The sequence below is a fragment of the Nuphar pumila genome, chromosome 6 (genome assembly GCF_984573655.1).
Source record: "Nuphar pumila chromosome 6, dmNupPumi1.hap1.1, whole genome shotgun sequence".
Classification (NCBI taxonomy): Eukaryota; Viridiplantae; Streptophyta; class Magnoliopsida; order Nymphaeales; family Nymphaeaceae; genus Nuphar; species Nuphar pumila.
The window spans coordinates 106,315,260-106,330,979 of record NC_143254.1 but is presented as its reverse complement, the minus strand read 5'-3'; the positions used below and the strand labels follow the sequence as shown (position 1 = coordinate 106,330,979).

Sequence of the window (15,720 nt, the reverse complement as noted above, 5' to 3'; positions counted from 1 at the left end):
AAATGAGAGAAAAATCCCCTCAAACCCCAAAAACTAAAAATGAGTCAGGATCTGCAGCTAAGTGTGGGTCCCCAAGCCTCTAGATTGTGCGTCATCGCATCACAGTTGTGCCTAGTCATCACCTGCATCCCCATAAAATGAGGTCAGAATTCTTGCGAATTGGTGAAGAACAACATCATATATCCATTTCTCAAAGAAAAAGCATGTAGCACATAAACATGTGAAGCATCAAATATATGTGCATGTGTGAGGTAAGTGCATGTGCTACAAGTGTAAATAACAAGGAAGTAACAAGTGCAACAGGTAGTAGTAACAGAACAAGGAACTAAACAACTACTGAACGACGAGTAACTAAGTAACAAGTAAGGCAGTACGAGAACGATAACAAAGTAAGCAAGTAAAGGAACTAATAAGACGTGTTGGAACACCATGATCCATCTTGTAAATAAGTGGAATCATAAGACGAACACATTCCAACTTGATTCTTTTGAGATCACCATGACCATAGAAAATATGACACGGATTACGGGTCTTAAGTGTTAAAGCAATGCTATCCTATTACGGGATTCAAACTATAATGCAAGGGACAAGTGCACGCCCCTTCTAGAAACATCGATGGAGGATTGGGGTCAATGTATTTTTGGTGAAAGCAATTCCACATTGATGAAAGTTTTTTCTTTTCATAATAAATGGGAAGGTTGGTCCACTACATGTGCATCTGAAAGAACTGACCAAGAGTTGTGCAACTTCCTTCTTTATTTTTTTGGACTTACTTTATTTTCAGATTTGTCTGGTTCGAAGTTAAGTTACTTGTTGCTGCATTTCTTAGAAGACTTAGATGAAGTCGACAACTATGCATGGGGTGTTACTATGCTCGCATACTTGTATAATCAACTTTACCGTTCAAGTAAGGGTACAAAAACCATCAGAGGGTTTTGGTCATTTATACAAGTAATTGTTTATTACATATTTCATAGTTGTAGACTAAGATCGTTGAAGGTTATAGTCTTACTAATATATTAATTTTGTAGGCTTGGGCGTGGGAGCATATTGTCGCCTTGCGTCCTCAGTGTGGCCCTGCGATTTATGGTTTTTCCAAGATCGGTCGGTGGGTTAGAATAAATGTCAAGGGGAATAATGTTAAGTTCATTTTAGATGGTATGCAATTAAATTAGGTAAATGGTTTAAAATCATTTATAATCATTTCAGCATTTATCATTCATTAGTATAAATCATTGAAATGTTTAACATTCTTAAGTAATCATCGTTGCAAGATTTTGTCTTCATTAATACAAATCATTATCGCATTAGCATTCAGTAGTATAAATCGTTATAATGTTTAACATTCTTAAGTAACGATCATTGCATAATTTTGTATTCTTTAGTACAAATCGTTATCACTTTAGCATTTAACTTTCATTAGTGTAAATCATTGTAACCTTTAGCATTCTTAGGTAATAATGCTGATCCAGAAGGCCGCCAAAGTGTATATTTCGTAATCAATCCTTCTGATATTCACTCAACTGTCTATACCACGACAGAATTACAAGCCACTGATACCGCCCTCTGAGCTTTTCACCTGGTGCTCTACTTCTCTTCTGACCTCTCTGTAACACAAAATAACACATTATTCATATCAAATCAGAATTAGTCTCATTTATACTTCTATACGTCATTGTATATAGTAATCACTATATATAATAATCGTTGCACACTCACCATCATAGTAATCGCAATACATAATAATCACTATCACAATAATCGTTATACATAATAATACCTATCACAATAATCGCTATCATAGTAATCGCTATCGCAGTAATCGCTATCGCAGTAATCGCTATATATAATAATACCTATCACAGTAAATCGTTCAAAGTAATCGTTATCACATTAATTGCTATACATAGTAATCACTATCACAATAATTGTTATACATAATAATACCTAACACAGTAAATCATGACAGACAAGAGTGATTTACGTACCTTGGTCACACTTTTCTCTTCTTTATTTATTGCTTCCATCCTCTGCCTTTCTTGTTGCTCCATCATTCACTCATCCTCCTTCCTCCTCTGCCTTTCTTGTTGCTCATTCGTTTTGTCGCCTCCCTCCTTTGCTTTTCTACTTTTCCCTTCATTTTCCTTTTCTTATCTTCCTCCTACTTTTTCCTTTCCCTTTCCTTCTCTTCCTCCTTCTGCTTCTTCCTTTCTTTTTCCTTATCTTTCTCGTCCCCCTTCTACTTTCTTTCCCTTTTCTTCTCTTCCTCATCATTCTTCTCCTTCCTTTGCCTTTCATTCTCTTCCTTATCCTCCTTCTTTCTTTACCTTTTTTTCTCTTCCTCGTCCTTCTTCTCCTTCTTCTTTCTTTGCTTTTCCTTCTCTTCCTCGTCCTGATGCTTTTTCCTTTGTCTTTCCTCTTTCATCTTCATCATTTGCCTTTCCTTCTCTTTCTCCTTCTCCTTCTTCAATTGCCTTTTTTCTCTTCCTCTTTCTCCTTATTCTTTCTCTACCTTTCCCACTCCTCCACCTTCTTCTTCATTTGCCTTTTCTTCTTTTGCTTTTTATTCTCCTCCTCCTTCTTTCTTTGCCTTTCCCTCTCCTCATCCTCCTTCTTCATTTGCCTTTTCTTCATTTGCTTTTTATTCACTTCCTCCTTTTTCCTTTGCTTTTCCTTATCTTCGTCATCTTTCTTTTTCTTCTTCATCTTTAGTTCTTCCTCATCATTCTTCCTTTGCTCTTCAACCTCAATATTTGATGGATAATGCTCCACATTATATAATTCCAATGCTTTATCCCTGTCTTTATCATTCTCAATCTTCATTATATTTTGGTACCTTTCATAACGCTCATATATATAGGACTGTCAAATAATTTCTCCAATAGTCATCCCATCGAACGGCGAGGGCTTTCTTGTCTTACAAGCTTTAGTCATTACTAACTTGCACAACACATAAATTTAACCGCATCATTACATGTTACAATCGCCTTTCCAAGTATATAATATTACAAATTATCCCATTCGTTAAACAATCACCAACATTACAAATCGTTGTAATATTTGGCTTCATAAGTAAACATCATTGTAAGATTTAGCAAACATAAGTACAAATCGAGGTAACTTCATAAATACACATCGCTATTGCTTGAAATGTATAAATCGTTGTTGCTTCAAATTTACAAATCATTGTAGAAATCACAACCTTCATAAGTACATATCGTTGTAACGTTTGGGCTTCATAAGTAAACATTGTTATATGATTTAGCAAACTTAAGTACAAATCGTGGTATTTTCATAAATCATAAATACACATCGCTACTGCTTCAAACATATAAATAATTGTTGTATCGAATGTACAAATCGCTACTGTATTAAATGTATAAATCATTGTTGCATTCCAATGTACAAATCATTGTAGAAATTTAACCCTCATAAGTACATATTGTTGTAATGTTTGACCTTCATAAGAACAAATTGTGCTAATTATTTTTTGATGCCCAGAAGGTGGATATATACAAATCGATTTGTTTCAGTATGAAAATAGTTATTATTTAGCATGAATAATACAATCAGTTGTAAGATTTAGCATTCAAATCTACAAATTAATTTATTTACATAACAAAACCTTAGACGAAACTCACTAAAACGACATGAGCTTTGATAAACCGACAGTAGAGGAGAAACACCTAGAAGGTAGATGCAGCCGATGGTGGCAATGATGCTCCCACTGCGCAGACGACGACAAATGATGCTCCGACGATAAAAGATACTCTGGCGGCAGCAGATGACGACAAAAGGTGCATCGTCAGAAAGAGCTCATGTTACAGCAAATGGTGCAAACGTTTACTGCTTAGGGTGAAAAAGAAACGTTTGGACTTTGAAGAGTTAACATCATCTTGCCTTTTCTGGATGAAGGACATTTTTGTCTTTTTCTCAAATCAGTGTTTCACTTTTCTAAATGGAGGATATTTTTATCCTTTTCTCGAACCGTCGTTTCATGGCATGAATGATGGGAAAGGGTACTTAAGTCTTTGCAACCGCACCAGATTCTGATGCTAAGTGATGCCGATGCACACGGGGATATGAACCCCATGTGCTTATATACATGGCGCTCATTCGGACCCTGAAGACGCACTTGCGTCTTGGGGGGGAACATATAACCTGCTTCGGGTTCGGCAAGTGGGAGATTAGTTAGTAGAGAGAAGATGAGATAACATAAGGTAAGATGTTGGACTTCTTGAGAAACCAACGAACGGAAAAGCTTCTAAGAATCTAGTCTCACCCACACTGCAGTTTTCCTTCCGCAAAAAAAAAAATCTAAAAACCTTTTATTGAAACATTGGTTATGAACCGGGTAGAATCAGTTAACTCGGACAAGTTGACAGGTTCCAACCGAGTGGTAGCCCGGTTGTAGTTCAAAACGACCAAAACTCAGATCGCCACTCGGTGGGGGTCCTGCTCGGTCTGAGTGGGCAAGTCGACCAGTTCAGACGGGGCGAGTCGGACAACCATGGTCCCAACACAAGGTGACGTGCACTAACTGCTCTTACCAAACAAGCGGAGCCCCTTAAGAAAGTGGAGCAGAGAGAGAGAGAGAGAGATGGCGGGAGGAGAAGATGACCGGCCGATCCGATTCGGCATCATGGGGTGCGCCAACATCGCCAGAAAGGTCTCCAGAGCGATCCATCTCGCTCCCAACGCCCAAATCGGGGCTGTGGCTAGCCGGACGCTTGAGAAGGCCCGCCGGTTCGCGTCCGAGAACGGCTTCCCGGAGGACGTCCACATCTACGGGTCCTACGAGGAGCTACTGGAGGATCGGACGGTGGAGGCGGTGTACATACCGCTGCCGACGTCCCTGCACCGGCTGTGGGTGATGGAGGCAGCGAGGAGGGGGAAACACGTGCTGCTGGAGAAGCCGACGGCCCTGAACACGGGGGAGCTGGAGGAGATGGTGGGGGCTTGCGAGTCGGCAGGGGTGCAGTTCATGGACTCCACCATGTGGATGCACCACCCACGCACCGCCGCTATGCGAGACCTCCTTTCCAACCCCTCACTCTTTGGGGAACTCAAATGGGTGAGATGCCACCTTATCCATTCTGTGCTTTCTTTTGTCTTTTGTGCTTAACATGGTGTGTTAACCTCTTGTTCATTTTGTGTGTGTTTTTTTGATTAATTTATTTGTAGCCAAACCATTCAACCATGAAACAAACTTTGATACTAATTGTGACAAATTATTGATAATTTAAATAAGCGTATAACCCGAATGAATTATAAGTCTCTCCGCAAGGCAGCCACTTCACGTTTTAACACAAATGACACCATGAATAGATGAATAATTTTATTTTCATGGTCACTGCCCCATGTCATCAATTTATCACCTCCTTTTGCACTTTTTGAGTTGGTCTGGACCGAACCACTTACTTTTGGTTGATAAATATGATTTTTGTCCAAATTTCTTACAAAAACAGAAAATACAGCATCAGTATGGGGAGACTCATTCTTTTAGTGTTCTTCTTTTAACAGAAAATCAGTAGGTGGATAAAAAGCTGTAATGAACCCTCAAATATGAGCACAAGCACGAAGCCACTAGGGCAAACACAAGGCCACACCTCACAATATCTCACAAACAACACTCAAGAGAGCATAAGAATGTAAAAAATAAATATTTATTCACTTAAGAAGTGCTTTAGAAAAAGCATACATAGACAACGGGTGAGATCCCATTTAAATAGGAGAAATAAGAGATATATGGGCTAGTGGGCTAGCTCCAACAGCTAGAAACAAAATCCAAAAATAAATAAATAAATACAACACTGCCCCTAATCGGCAGGACCTATTATAAATATATGAAAAGACAAAAATGCCCTTAGAGGGCATTACCTATATATATATATATATATATATATATATATATATATATATATATATATATATATATATATAATGCGCTGGTGCTGCCCCCTTTTCTTGTTCTGCCGGTTAGGGCCCTTAAAAAATTGTAGTTTTTTAGTTTTTTCTAATATCCAACACCATTGATGTGATCTATAGGTTTTGTTTAGTGGGAACAGGCTTTTGGATCACCGGAATCTGACCTGTATAGAGGGTTTTCCGATGATCCAAAATCAATGGCCATGAAGGCATCAATTTTTCCTGGTTCATAAAAATACATTTTTTCATAAAAAAAAACATGATCCATGAGTCGATTCCCACTAAATCGAGCATAACGGTTCAGATCTATCATAAAACACTTCAAACTATGGGGCCTAACGGGCAAAACGAGGTAGAATGAGAAAAGAGGGCCTAATATGTTGAGTTCTCTCTCTCTCTCTCTCTCTATATATATATATATATATATATATATATAAAGAGAAAGTTTGCTAAGGAGGAAACAAATGATCTTGTTTTTAGATGTAATATAAGAGAGTTAATAGTGCCTCTAAGAAACTTCTCCCCAACATAGTGGCAATTCATATCTATTTGCTTTATCCATTCATGAAAGGTATGATTGCTATCAATGTAGATAGCACTCTTGTTGTAACGACACATTTTTGATGGAGTGTAGATGGTGACACCCATATCTCTTAATAGAATTCTTAGCCAAACAATTTCGGTCCTGGTAGTTTCCATTGCTCGGTATTTGGTTTCAGTGGAGAAGACTGACACGTTCTGTTGCTTCTTACACTTCCAAGATATAAGCGAGTCACTGAGAAACACATAATAACCTATGAAAATACGATCGTTAGGGTTGCCTCCCTAGTCTAAATCAGTATGAAAAATTAAATTAAGGGATGTGAAAGAGGATAAAAAAAGCCCTTTAGTTATTAGTACCCTTCAAATATTTGATAATTCTCATAACCACTGTCATATAGACTTAAGTGGGTGTATGTTGAAATTGACTTGCTCTATGAACTGCATATGCTATATTAGGTCGAGTGATAGATAAATATGTGAGAGACCCAATTAATTGGCTGTATGGAGCAAAGTTACCAGTCGAGGAAGCGGGAGCGGGAAGTGAGGCACTTTCAAAAATTTAGGAAGCGGGGAAGCGTGGGACTACTTAGAAGAAAATTCCGAACGGTCTCGGAAGCGACCTAGGAAGCGAACCGGAAGCGAGGGGGAAGCGGAAAAAATGAAAAAATGGGGAAGCGTGGGGGAAGCGCGGGGGAAGCGTGGGGGAATGTCAGATTTTGAATCTCCAGGTCCTTCCACGCGTGAGAGCTGAAAAACAGAGAGAGAGATAGAGAAAGGGAGAGAGAAGTTGGGAGAAACCGATGCCCTCTTGTATTAGGGTCGGCTGCTGTGTATATTCCTTTATATTAGCATGTGATTATAAAATTAGGGTACTAAAATACCCTCATTATAATAACTTATATTACATAATGCCATTAATGAAGAAGTGGATGTCACGGGTTTGGATCTTCAGATCCATGACCCGTAACCAGAGAAAACACTTCTTTTCACCCTCCCTCAAGTTGTGCATGATCTTGAATCATGAACAACTTGCCTTTTAACGTCCAAAATCTGTCTTTTGTCAATCCTTTTGTAAATATATCCGCCACTTGATTTGTAGTTCGAACAAATTTAGGCTCAATCTCTTTCTCTTCTACCTTTTGTCTCACAAAATGCTGGTCTATTTCAATATGTTTGGCATGACTGTGATGGATTGGATTAAAGGACATACTAATGGCACTCTGGTTGTCACACAAAAGAAGTGATCGAGATATCGATTCTCCGACTTCTGTCAGTAGATGTCTAACCAAAGTAGCCTCAGCAGTGACGACTGCCATTGACCTGTATTCAGCCTCTGTACTGGATCTGGCAACAACCTTTTGTTTCTTACTACTCCAAGAAACCAAATTCATCCCAACAAATACACAATAGCCGGATACTGATCTGCGTTCATCTGGATCTCCCGCCCAGTCCGCATCAGAATAAATAGTGATCTCATGTGCATTTTGCCCATTTGTCTTTCGCTTATATATGAGACCATCCCCAACCGTTCCCTTCAGATATCGTAGTATCCGTTTAACTACTTCCATATGCCCTTCAAATGGTGCATGCATAAACTGAGAAACTTGATTCACCGAGTAGACTATATCAGGGCGAGTAAAAGTGAGGTATTGCAACATACCCACTATGCTACGGTACTGTGTGGGATTATCAAATGGATCTCCGTCTTGAGAGCTAAGCCTTTGATGAAGAACGCTAGGAGTGCTCAAAGGCTTGCAGTCTTTCATACCCACTTTATTGAGAACATCAATGGTATACTTATGTTGAGTGAGAGTCATTTCTTCAAAGGTACTGTCGACTTCAACTCCAAGAAAGTACCGTAGTTTGCCAAGGTCCTTCATTTTGAACCTCTGATTCAAGAGATGTTTGACTTCTTTAATGTGCTCATTGGAATTGCCAGTGATGATGATATCATCCACATATATCAACAACAGAGTAATTGTGTCTTGGTTCTTAAATATAAATAAGGAGTGGTCAAGAAGAGATTTCTTAAAACCATATTTTTGTATTTCAAGAGAAAAGCTGTCGAACCAAGATCGAGATGCCTGCTTCAATCCATATATCGCCCTTTTTAGTCTGCAGACATATTTTGTAGGATTACCTTCTGCGTAACCAGTGGGTTGTTCCATGTAAACTTCTTCTCTCAAATCTCCATGAAGAAAAACATTCTTCACATCAAGTTGGCTAATAGTCCATTGGTGTTCAATAGCTAAAGAAAGTATGACTCTGATTGTCCACATCCTCACCACTGGACTAAAGATTTCATCATAATCCTGTCCTTGCTCCTGTGTAAAACATTTGGCTACAAGTCTCGCCTTGTATCGCTCTATAGTCCCATCTGGTTTATACTTTATTTTGTACACCCATTTTGAACCAACAATGTTTCTGTCAGGTGGTCTTGATACGACATCCCATGTACCACATTCATGTAGAGCTTCCATCTCCTCATTCATTGCTTCAATCCATCTTCTGGAATTTGATGCTTGAGAGAACGTTGTGGGTTCATCTTCTTTATTCAAGGCTGTTAGAAAGAGTTGAAAATCTAATGAGAAATTTTCATAACTGACCCACCTTTCAATTGGATGGCGAGAACGTGTGGATCTTCTAGTATCAACGATGTTGGATGTAGAGGATGTGTCCATGCCTGAATCAACTATGGTGGGTGACTCTCTTTCTCGTCGAGTGTAGACAAGGCCTTTATACCTTCCTGGATTCAAAGTTGGGTCTGTATTTTCATGAGCAATCATTCCATCAGTAGACACAGGTTTCTTATCCTTTTGAGTGCAATTTGAGCAAGCATCACTAGCTCCTGAGAGAAGTTCATAATTCAACCAAGGATAATAAGCCTCAACTTTAGGTTTTGATTCTGAAGAACTAGTACATCGACAATCAAAATTCAATTCATCGAAGATGACATTTCTTAATATTTTGATGCGCTTGCTCACCGGATCATAGCACCTGTACCCTTTATAGTCATCAGCATAACCCACAAACCTGCACTTCAAAGCCTTGTCTTGAAACTTATGTCTCCTTGAACTGTCAACATGAACATAGCATAAACAACCAAACACATGCAAATCATAGTAGTTGGGGTGTATACCAAAAAGAGACAAGTAAGGAGACTTGTTTTCCAAAATAGTCATGGGCAATCGATTTATCACATGAACTGCAGAATGAAAAGCCTCTGTCCATAAAGTGATCGGAAGATTACTGTCATGCATCATGCTCATCGCACTCTCAACAATATGGCGATGCTTCCTTTCAGCAATCTCATTCTGCTGAGGTGTGTGTGGGCAAGACACCTTTTTCCTTATCCCATTACTTTGAAGAAAGTTAGTAAAGTCAATGGAAGAGAATTCACCTCCTCCGTCACATTGGAAACTTAGGATGTTTTCAGAAAATTGGTTTTTGACAAAGGAATGGAAGTTACGGAACAACTTGAAAGTCTCAGATTTATGTTTCATGAAAAATATCCAAGAATAGCGAGAAGAACTGTCAACAAATAAAAGATAATATCTAGTTCCAGATGTGGAAGCAACTGGAGCAGGCCCCCAAACATCAGAACAGATAGTCTCAAAAGGTCTTGAAGCTCTTTTATCGATAGAATGAAATGGTAAAACATGACTCTTACATAAGAGACAACTAGAACATTTGTTGTCATTGACATTTATTCCTAAACTTGACTTGGGAATGAGGTTATTTGAAACAAGCTTTTCAATGAAACTACTACTGCAGTGACCTAGACGACCATGCCAAAGGTTTGGCTTATTGATTTCAGAGATACTAAAAACGCAGGTAGGATTTTCAGAAGGCAACGATGATTGGAGCTTCAAGTTTGGGTCTGCAGAGCGAATATGTGCTGAAGGATCTTCTTGAAAAACATACATATTGCCTTGCCGTTTTCCTCTAGCGAACGTCTCCTTCGTGCAGAGATCCTTAACAAGAACAGAAGAGGGAGTAAATTCAACTGAGGCTTTGATATCATCAACATGTTTAGAAACTGAAACGATGTTTTTCTTGATATTAGGAGCATAAAGAACCTTTGAAAGGTTGATGGAAGATTCAGGCAAGGGTATAATGGAGTTTCCAATATGCGAGACAGAGTGGTGTGATCCATCTCCAGTAACTATACTACTTCTACCAATGTAAGGAACAAGTTTTAGGAGCTTACCTGCATCACCAGTAACGTGAGTCGCTGCGCCAGAGTCCACATACCAAGTACCTTGCTCATTTTGTTTCAGATTCAATTCTGCTAAGACTAACAACAACTCTTTTACTTCTCCGTTGCTCCTTGTACTGACTGTGCCTTTTTTTGCTTCAGTTTGTGTTGATTTTCCTTTATTTAGGGGATTGAACCAACAATTAGCTTTGATATGCCCCTTTTTATTACACAGAAAGCAAGTAGGAATTGGCCTTTGTCTTTGTGGATTGGTATATGAGTTGGCTGTAGGCAATAATCCACGACCTCCATGACCACTTCTCCCTTGTGCTCCCTTTCCCTTGATATCATAGCTTCATCGTCCTCGTGCATAAGTAACCCCTATAGCAAGAACTTCTTGTGCCCCAGTATGCATAGATGATTCTTCAGAAAATCCCTTTAGATTCATCTCATATTGTAACAATTTTGCGCGCAGATCTTCAAAGTTGGGCAGCTCAGGTAAACATAACAGGGAAGTGACAATCATATGATAGTCGTGTCCCAATCCACTGAGGGTTTGTTGTACCAAATCTTTATCAGAAACTGTACTTCCAACAACTGCTAGCTGATCTGTGATAACCTTCATTTTGTTCAAATATTGCATGATGGTCATGGAATCCTTTCTTAACATTTGAAATTCTCTTTTAAGAAACATAATCCTGGCCTGAGAAACCTGTGAGTATGTCTGAACAAGTTTGTTCCAAAGTTGCATGGCAGTGCAGTCATCTGAAATGGCTACAAGAACCTCTTGTGACAGTGTTGATGTAATATAAGCAACTAGCGCTTGGTCTCTTTTCATCCAAACCACAAATTCAGGATTTCTAACATATACTGTAGTAGATTCTCCTTTGCTGTCCCTTTCTTCTCGTGATATGAACTCAGGAGGAACTGGAATAGATCCATCCAGATGTCCAGAAAGATCCTGACTCCTAATGAAAGGTATGATTTGCCTCTTCCAAGTCAAGAAGTTACCATTATTTAATTTTTCAGACATGAGTTGGCTGAGGAAACTTGAAGAAAGAACTGACTGGCTAAGAAGTGAATCCATGTTTCACAGAATTAAGAGTGTGTTCAGCACAATCTGCCTACGTCTGCAGTTTCTGTAACTCTTTTTTTTTTTTGCAGAAACTAATTCAGATCAATGACTATCAGATTGTATAAACTAATTCAGATTGCTGATATGAAACAGAAATTGAATGTCTATAAGATTTCTGATTTGTATATGAAATGGAATATCGGATATGAAAATCACAAAAAAAATGTGAATATGAATTCCTACTATGTATTGACACAATTCTTTCAAGCTAAAGGAGGTAAAATAGAAGAAATGAGAGTGTATCGGCTTGATCAGATCTGATTAAGGATGCAGCTGAATCAAAATAGGGCCCTGCGTGATTAGATCACGCTGCTATCAAGAGCGATAAACTGGGTATGTTAGAGACAGAATGAGGAAAGTGTAGGGATGAAGAAAAGGTATTTTCAACAAGGGATTTGGGTCGAAAATCTGGGCTGAGTCACTCAGTCCTCTTTGAGTTGACTTAGATTAGGTAGGGAGATGGTTTGATCAAATCTGATCAATGTCAGATCTGATCAAGTTCAAGAGACAGAAAGAAAACTGTAGGGAGAAGAAGTCAGATCTGATTATCGTCAGATCTGATTGATATCAGGTCTGATTGAGAAGAAAAGAATGGGATGGGTCAGTCGTGAACCAGAAAAAAAAATCAGATGAGATAAGGGGACTGAAGAAGAATATTTTCTTGACTTAGAAGAGGAAATCGAGAAGGGATAGATCTATCAGACATACCTTTGAGATCGATTCCAGTTTCAACTGAAGCGTGACTCTGATACCATGTCATATTTTGAATCTCCAGGTCCTTCCACGCGTGAGAGCTGAAAAACAGAGAGAGAGATAGAGAAAGGGAGAGAGAAGTTGGGAGAAACTGATGCCCTCTTGTATTAGGGTCGGCTGCTGTGTATATTCCTTTATATTAGCATGTGATTACAAAATTAGGGTACTAAAATACCCTCATTGCAATAACTTATATTACATAATGCCATTAATGAAGAAGTGGATTTCACGGGTCTGGATCTTCAGATCCATGACCCGTAACCAGAGAAAACACTTCTTTTCAGGGAAGCGTGGGGGAAGCACGCTTCCCAAAAAAGGGGGACGCTTTCGCGCTTCCGAAGCGCGACGTTTCGCGCTTCCGAAGCACGCTTTGGGGAAGCGCGCTTCCCCTTTTACCTAGGCGCTTCTGGTAACTCTGGTATGGAGTAAGTACATAAATTTGTGAGAGATCCAATTAGTTGGTTGTAGGGAGTAAGATCTTCTAATGGAGTGCCATCATTTGCCCTCATTTTTGTGATGAGCACCTCTGAAGTATTTGCTACTTTTCATTTGCTAGACTTGATTTAGCAATTATATCAGATATCAGTTTTATTTGAGAAATCACATATACTCTTGGAGAGTATGCAACCTCGATACCTAAGAAATATCTCAGAAAGCTAAGGTAAGACATCAAATTTTCTTTTAAGATTACTTTTAACCTCATCAATAACATTTTTATTACTTTCCGTGATAATCATATCATCAACATATAACAATAAAGCAATTATGCAGGTTTCTACATTTAAAAAAAAACAATGTTAGTATAGCATGAAACAAATCCATTGTCAATAATAACCTTACTAAACTGATCATACCAAGCCTTAGGGGCTTGTTTAAGACCATAAAGAGCCCTTTTAAGATTAAGAACCTTACCCATTTCAATGTCAAACCCAGGCGAAGGATCCATGTAAACTTCCTCACAAAGATCACCATTAAGAAAGGTATTTTTGATGTCTAACTGGTAAATGGGTATCTGTTTGATAAATGCTAAGACAATTAAGGTTCCAACACTAGTCATCTTAGCAACAAGGACAAAGGTTTTTTCATAGTGAATCTCGTATTTTTGTGAAGGGATTTTTGGACAAGATATCTGGTGAATAATCCCATTTTGTTTTAAAGAATTTTGAAATTCATTTGGCATATATACTCCACCCGAATCTGATTGAAGGATATAAATATTTGCTTGAAATTGATTTATGACAAGCATGTGAAATTCTTTAAAAAAGGTAAAAATATTTTATTTGACCCTAAGAAAGTAGATCCATATCATATATAGTATAATAATCAACAAAAATAACATAATAGAAATATCCTCCTTTTGACATGACATGCGTCGGTCCCCACACATCCGAATGCACAAACTCGAAAGGTCTTAGATAAAAAACTACTATTTGGAAAAAGGAGAGATGCATTTTTCCAAGAATGCAATCATTACAAAAGAACTCTTTTTCATTACAAAATGTTTCCAAAAATGGAAAATGGTACAATTTAGAGGCACTAGGATGACCAAGTCTTTTGTACCAAGTAGCTATATCCTTGTTTTCAACGTGATTACAAAAATATTTAGAAGAGAGACAAAAAATCCATGTAGTAAAGATCTCATCTCCTATGGTCTTGCCCAATCAGCTTTTCGGATTGAAGATACTGCACAAAACAATCCATAGGTGGAAAAGAGATAATGCCCATTAAGGGCAATTCAGTCTTTTTATTCCTATGTAAATAGACATGTCCACTAGGGACATTTTTGCTTTTTTTCTATTTTTTCTTTCCTTTTCTTTTTTCCATTTGTTTAGGGGTAAGGGGTCCATCTCGTATAGGGGTGGCAAAATCTGACCCGACCCGCCAACCCGCTTCTTAGTCGGGTTAGGGTTTGGCTTAAACGGGTTCGTGTCGTAAACGGGTTGACTCACCTAACCCGTTTATTGAACGGGTCGTGTTCGTGTTAGGGGTATGCCAACCCGACAACCTGTTTGACCCGTTTAATAAACGAGTTAGGTGGGCGGGTCAACCCGTTTACACGAACCCGTCAACCCGCAACCCGTTTATATATATATATATATATATTAACTTATCTAACCCTAACCCTAAGTCACCCACCTAACTCCTTCCTACCCAACCGCAATCGACCCGATTGCCACCCCTACCACCAACCCACCATTCCCGGCCGCATCCGCCGCCACTAGCTCCCAACCCAGCAGCAGTTGCAACACTACCTATCTCCGCCACCCCGCCAGTGCCGTAACGATGCCAAAAACTTCCTCCGCTCTGCACTCCGGAGTTGCGGCCACCTCCTTTGGCGTGGCCTTGTAGACCGGCAACACCACCATCGACGTTGCTTCTGCGGCCTCGCCGACCTTCAATCTCATCACCGACACTCGGACCTGCTCCTTCTCTGGCTGCCCTTCGCCGCCGGTGTCTCCCTTCATCTCCTCCCTGATCCTCTCCTTCGCTTTGGCGGTCTCCCCAGCCTCTGCGGCGAGCTCCAACGCCTTCACGGCAGCGGGACTCCCCTGGTTCTCTCTGCTCTGCCAGAGGTACATGAAGGTGAGGCAATCTCCGGCGGAGGACGGGGAGAAGGCGTCCCATCCGCGGTCGGATAGGCGGCGGGGGAAGTCCTTGATGGCGCGGGCGAGCTCGCAGGCGGCCCTGGCGTCGAGGTTGCCGTTGATGACATAGCGGGCGACGTCGACCCTCTGGCGGTTGGAGAGGAGGCGTAGCCCGTAGAGGATGTCGGGGCCGCCGATGGCGGAGTCGAAGGAGGCGACGGCGTCGGCGTCAGCGGGGAGGCCAGAGGAGAGGAGGGAGAGTCACACCTGAGAGGCAACCACCAGGCGGTTTTGCTCGACGTCTGTGATGCCTGTGGACTCCTCGATGGAGGAAGGGGAGAGGCCGTCGTGGTCGAGGGCGGTGATGAGCGGGGCATAGTTGAACCAGAGGTCGAGGCGGTCACGGAGCGTGCAGAGGCGGTCGTCGGTGGACTTGAGAGAGACGAATTGGGAGGGAAGGGGAGCAACGGGAGGGTGGTAGAGAGGTTGGTATAGCTCGTCAGTGGGGGAAGAAGAAGAGGTGGCCGACGGGCGGATGATGGTGGTGGTGGCGGAGGGAGGAAGGCAGAAGGCGAGTT

The 15,720-nt window shown here is 40.3% G+C and overlaps 1 protein-coding gene across 1 annotated transcript in view; it reads left to right on the top strand.

The window, feature by feature from the left end:
- Positions 1-4,558: 4,558 nt before the first annotated feature.
- Positions 4,559-15,720, top strand: part of LOC149835560 (putative oxidoreductase At4g09670) — a 29,993-nt gene continuing 18,831 nt past the window's right edge. Inside the window, exon 1 of the mRNA XM_090008591.1 lies at positions 4,559-5,074. Within this exon, the coding sequence (XP_089864717.1) occupies positions 4,601-5,074 (474 nt within the window). The 5' untranslated portion in view covers positions 4,559-4,600. The remainder of the gene's footprint in view (positions 5,075-15,720) is intronic.